Source organism: Cyprinodon tularosa, unplaced genomic scaffold (genome assembly GCF_016077235.1).
Source record: "Cyprinodon tularosa strain WSP-4 unplaced genomic scaffold, ASM1607723v1 ctg464, whole genome shotgun sequence".
Taxonomy (NCBI): Eukaryota; Metazoa; Chordata; class Actinopteri; order Cyprinodontiformes; family Cyprinodontidae; genus Cyprinodon; species Cyprinodon tularosa.
This window is the reverse complement of record NW_024039190.1, coordinates 541,065-546,660: the sequence shown is the minus strand read 5'-3', so window position 1 is coordinate 546,660 and position 5,596 is coordinate 541,065. Positions and strand designations below refer to the sequence as shown.

At 38.4% G+C, this 5,596-nt stretch overlaps 1 protein-coding gene across 1 annotated transcript; it reads right to left on the bottom strand.

Moving 5' to 3' along the window:
• Positions 1-2,242: 2,242 nt before the first annotated feature.
• LOC119793940 (piggyBac transposable element-derived protein 3-like) lies at positions 2,243-5,016 on the bottom strand. The gene is made up of 4 exons (XM_038301244.1): positions 4,804-5,016; positions 4,167-4,394; positions 3,241-4,064; positions 2,243-3,007 (listed from the first exon to the last, which is right to left on the bottom strand). Exons 1-4 carry the CDS (start codon positions 4,859-4,861, stop codon positions 2,243-2,245), a joined length of 1,875 nt encoding a protein of 624 aa, XP_038157172.1. The 5' UTR covers positions 4,862-5,016.
• Positions 5,017-5,596: the final 580 nt, after the last annotated feature.

Genomic DNA, 5,596 nt, shown 5'->3' with positions numbered 1-5,596 from the left:
ACTTTGATCATTTTGTGTCACTGAATTACTGCACAAAATATGGGATCATTTTAACCGTAATGTAATTTATGATATCGATTTAGCCAGCATAAACATAAATTTGTAAGATGAAGATTGGACCATTGAGTCTGAATATTGAAGGACCATGCAAAAGTATTCATATACCTTTTTTTAGAATGCAATATTATAGCCAGAAGTATTAAAGTATTTTGTTGGAATTTTATAGGATAGATTGGTGGAAAAAATGCAATATATGTATTTTTTTTTTCAATTTTTATTATATAACAATTATTATAAAATAATATAATATAATATTGCATTATATTTATTATAAAATTATATATTTTTCCCAGTTAAAATCCTATACATGTGTTTTTAAGAAGCCCTTACCGTAAAACTGAATAAATGCAGTGGAGTCAATTGCCTTCAGAACAATTGGCAAGTGGAGTTCACCTTTTTGTCATTTAATCTCAGCATAAATGCAGCTGTTCATTGAATGCTTTAAGGTTTTTTACAGGGAACAATTCGAGTTTCCCTTTGAACAGCAAAACAGCCCAAAGAATACGGTCACACCTGTAAAAGTATGATTCAGATTAAGGCATATTCATTTATTAAAAGACGTGATCAAACTCAAAATTAGAAAAAAAATGAAATCTGCAAAGACCAAAACTTAATGTTATTAGGGCCAAGATTATATGGCCTCCATCTAAAGTGACTCAGCTGTTCCTGTTTTTAAAAAAGCGAACAGGTATAAATGTTGTTTCAAAATCTTCTAAGCTGGCATTAGTCATAGAAATAGTTATTTTGAGTGAACTGAATCACTTGACTTATTTCATTGAAATTATTTAATTGCAACGATTACATACGTTTCCTAATTTGTTTGGTAACTGCAACTTCATTTTTGGAGAGAGGTTAAAGGAGAAGGTCACATTTACACCTTCTTTACATTTGATAAAGGCAGTAAGCATGTTTTAATGACATCTGATGTGCTAAACATAGAATATTAAGCCATTTAAGTTCCTTTACAGATAAAATAACTTTTTTAGGCTTTCTGACTTCTGGCAACCGGAAAAAGAATGTTAGAAAAAAAAAGAAGAAACATGACCGTATTACAACTTTCACTTACGAAAAAGATTTTATGTTCATGTTATATAAATTTATGTATCATCTATTTAATATCATGTCCATCCTATCTCCGTTCTCATGTATTTTAATGATTCACATATTGCACCAATCAGGATGTGATTTTGTAGCACTGCACCACCGACTTAGTTACAGTACAAGTAAAAGCCTGATGGGATTGGGGGGAGTGGTTGCCAGGGCATAAAAACTTTAAATTCTAAGGTTCTGTGTTCGAGCCCCACTCCCACAGACTGTCACTCTGGGTCTTTGAGCAAGACCCTTAATCAGACACTGCTCCCCGGGCGCTGCACAATGGCAGCCCACTGCTCCACAAGGGGATGGGTTAAATGCAGAGGTGAATTTCTCCAATGTAAGATCAATAAAGTTCAATTATCATTATTATATTTTATTTATAATTTTATGAACTAGGCAAGTGAGTAAAATAGCAACTCAAATCCAGAGGCGATTCTAGCCTCCTGAGACCCGAGCTTTTGTTTGTTGTGCATTTTTTATGTCTCCTTACTATTTGGGATTAGTATGACCTAATTTTAGTTGAAATTAAATTTTAGCTTTCTATGTGCTCTTGAACTATGTCAAAACCAATGCCCTCATATGAGGACAGTGGGTCTGTTTTTGCATATACATTTTTTCCTTGCCATTTGGGATCATAAGGACCCAATTAGCCTAAAAATGAAATTTTAGCTTTCTACAATAAGTGGTTATCTCAAAACCTAATGTCCTCATATGAGGACATTGGGTCTATCTGTGTGACGATAAGACCATTCAATCAATGTTATTATTTACATCTGTGTTTCACAGTATGTACAGTTACGCTGCTTTCTGTCCAGACTTTCACAATGAAGACACCATTGGTTAATAACGTACCAAAGTTTATTTTATATTGCCAACAAACACAAAAGTGCAAATAAAAGTGCAGCTTTTGCATGGAAAAGTGCAAAGTTTATGAACTTCATTATGAACATGTCATAGTAAACTCAAACATTCAAGTATTTCTGCTTGCCTCTGTGAAAGGCTTTGCATGGAAAAGTGCAACGTTTATGAACATCATTATGAACCTGTCATAGTAAACTCAAACAAACATTCAAGTATTCAAGTAGTCCTACTGGCCTCCGTGAAAGGCTTCATAGCAGTTGCGCCGACTTTGCAGGCAGAGGAACACATTGCATGTCAGACAGCGTACACGGGATTTCCCAGCGCAGCCTTGTTGTCTGCAACGCATCGGGTTCTTGAGATCAACAACTTCCGGCAGATGAGCAGCAGAAGTTGTGCGCGCTGAGATGTGGGGGATTGGCGTGACCAGCGCTTGTTTGCCAGGTTGTGGACAGCATGCACTCTCTTCCTCTGCATGTGTGACATCACACTTGTTGAGGAATACCTGAGCCACGTCCATGCGGAACGCGAGGAACGTCAAGATAGCCTTTCTTGGGGTACCCTGTTCTTGATGATCTCTGCGATACAGCAGCCAGCTGTTGGCCAGAGTAAGATCCATAAAGTGCATAAGCATGCGAATTGTCCACTTCTTAGTTCGCACGCTCATCCTGTAGTAGCTCATCATTCTGTCTGATAAGTCGACCCCACCCATCTTTGCATTGTACTCCTGTACAATATTTGGTCGTCTGATGGTTAAGTAGCATTTGTCCTTCTTGGACCACTGCTGGCAGGTATCCTCTGGCTCCTTAGCGTGTACAGCAGAGAGCATCAGGACCGGCTTGTTGTCAAACCATTTCACAACATTCAGTTTCCCATCTCCCCTGACAACTGATGCGGAGGTACCTCTGCCTTGCTGCTTCATGATCTTGTCACTTGGAAGCTTCTGCATTGCTTTTGGGATCCTGTTCTTCATGACTGTACCAGTTAGGTACACCTAAAAGCAAAACCAATTAGATAATCTCAAAGTGATGTAGCAAGGACAATTTTTTTATGGCAGCTATCTTGACAGAAAACAGGGTAAGCCTGCACCCTGAACCAGACTGACACATCAATTAACCAACAAATGGACACCGATTGATGAATGTTATCATTTGCTGCTGTGAAACCGAAAAAGCAAAAAATAATAACAAACTGAACAGTACTTGGGAAACTATATAAAATATATACCTGCTTCTCCAGCATGGATTCCGCAGCTGATGTGGTGGTGAAGAACCTATCGCAGTACACCTTTGTACCAGGATGTACTGTTTTTGTCAGGCGTTTGAGGACCAGGGCTCCCAAACCCAATCCTTCTCCATCCAGCACCTGTGCAGCCAGTGCCTTTGAACCTTGGTAAACTTCAAAGTCGAGAACGATGCCATCTGCTGTTGCCAGGACAAAATTCTTCATGCCAACTGGATTTGGCTTTAGTGGCACATACTGGCGGAACGGACAGGCTCCAGTGAATGGTATCATCTGTTCATCTATTGAGACGGATTCTGGTCGGGCCTGAACATGGCAGCCTTTGAGTATGCGATTCATGAAAGGCCTCACCTTCCAGAATTTGTCTTTTTTCCTGTCTTCAGGAATGTCGTCATCAATTACCACCTTCAGATGGCTCCTCAGCTTGAAGAATCGGTCGCGTCTCATTGTGTCACTAATGGCAGGTATTTTCATGTTAGTGGACCAGAACATGCGGATTTGTGGGTAAAGGATGCAGGACATCAAGATGGATGCTCCAAAAAAGTGGTACATCTCTTCAACCGATGTGTTGAGAGATCTCCCACTTTTAGCTAATGACATAGAATTTGTACAGTCGGCAGGGACTTTCATCAGTTCTATGTCAACGTACTGTTCCATGTACTGCACCGGCGACATGTCTGCTCTCTCGTCTTGTTGTTCATCAGATCCTTGAAATGGGACTAAGACAGGGTTGAATGGAGCAGACTTCCAGTACTCTCTATTTCCATTTCTTGGTCCTGGCCTGCTACCTTGCACATCCTGGTCAGGTTCTTATAATAAAAATACAATACATTTTATTTGCAAAATACTCAACATTTTGAACGAAATAAAGTGCTACAGAGCAAAGACATGGGAATTAGGTTATGTCTCACCATCATTCTCAAGATGCTGTTTATGTTGTGGCTCACTCGCATCGCTGTCAGTATCTTCGCTTATGTCAGCAGAATCAGGTTGATAATCAGAATCAGAATTATCAGGTTGCTCCAGAGTTGCTTCACATGGAGCGATTTCATCCTCTTCACCACCTGACAAATCTTCAATCTCAGAGTCATTTTCGATTGCTTTTAGCAATCGTTCAGTTCTCGAAAAGGACATTCTCCCTGTAATGATAAAAATGCACAATCTATTTCCTTGTAATTGGAAATAAAAACTTGCTCCACTGGCAAATTATTCTACTTATTTTTTAGTGAAAGTTTGTTGAAACAAGTTGTGATTGTCTAAAAACACGTTACTTTTTGGAGGATGAGTCTTATTTTAAGTGTAATAAGACTTATTTTGACTAGAAATTAGACATTTTGACTAGAAGTAAACACAAATGCTCTTGGAAAAATTTTACGTTTTTGCACTGAAGCTAGACCTGATGTCCTCAAATAAGTACGTCATGTTTACAGACATTGTAGCTTGCTAATATTACTCAAATATATCAAATAAGCATGCTATGTGAAGCTAGAGACATTGTTGTGCATAAAAAAACTAGTTTCAATCATAAAATTCGATTAGGATTTTTACCTTGTCCATGTTTCTGTCGGGAGCTGCCGTAGAAGACTTTCGCTGTCATTCCTGCCATGCTGGTTTTTTTCAAATGAGTGTAATTTCATTATGAGACCACTAGGTGGTGCAGGCAGGGCCCCCAGATGAGGACAATTGGTCAAAATTCTTACAAATTAAGTATCATGGGGCAGAACAGCAAAAATGTAATGTCCTCATATGAGGATGCGGGGTCTCAGGAGGCTAGAGTCTGTGGGGGCCCCAAGCAAAAAAATAATCTGACACCAAAGAAAAATGTATTAAATAAATACAAAAACTTTTTATTCCAAATGTTCTAAACATGAACAACCTTGTTATTTTGGAAAATATAAAAGAATAAAAGTAAAGAAAAAACTAATAAATTAAAATAAATGTATAATAAAATAAAAAAAAAACAGTAAGTTACTTTAAAAACTCAATATAAACTTTGTACAAAATATAAAGTATAGTAAGTGTAGTGAAATTATTGGGGTCCTATACTGCTTCCAGAATTGCTGCTTACGGGCCTTGGCTTGTGCAAATGCAGACACTGAAGCCCCGTCCACACGAAGCCAAACCCTGGCCTAAACGCACTAATTTTTCACCAAACCAGCCTCTCATCCATACGAAGCCGGCGTTTCGGGGGTCTGTAAACAATCTTTTTTTTATTAGGCCTTCAGAGTGGGAAGATTTTGAAACGCCGTTTTCGCTTTTCCATCTTTACGCTCTAACCGCATTTTTTTTTTTACACGTGTGGACGATCACATTTATTTTACGTCTCCGTCTTTACGACAAA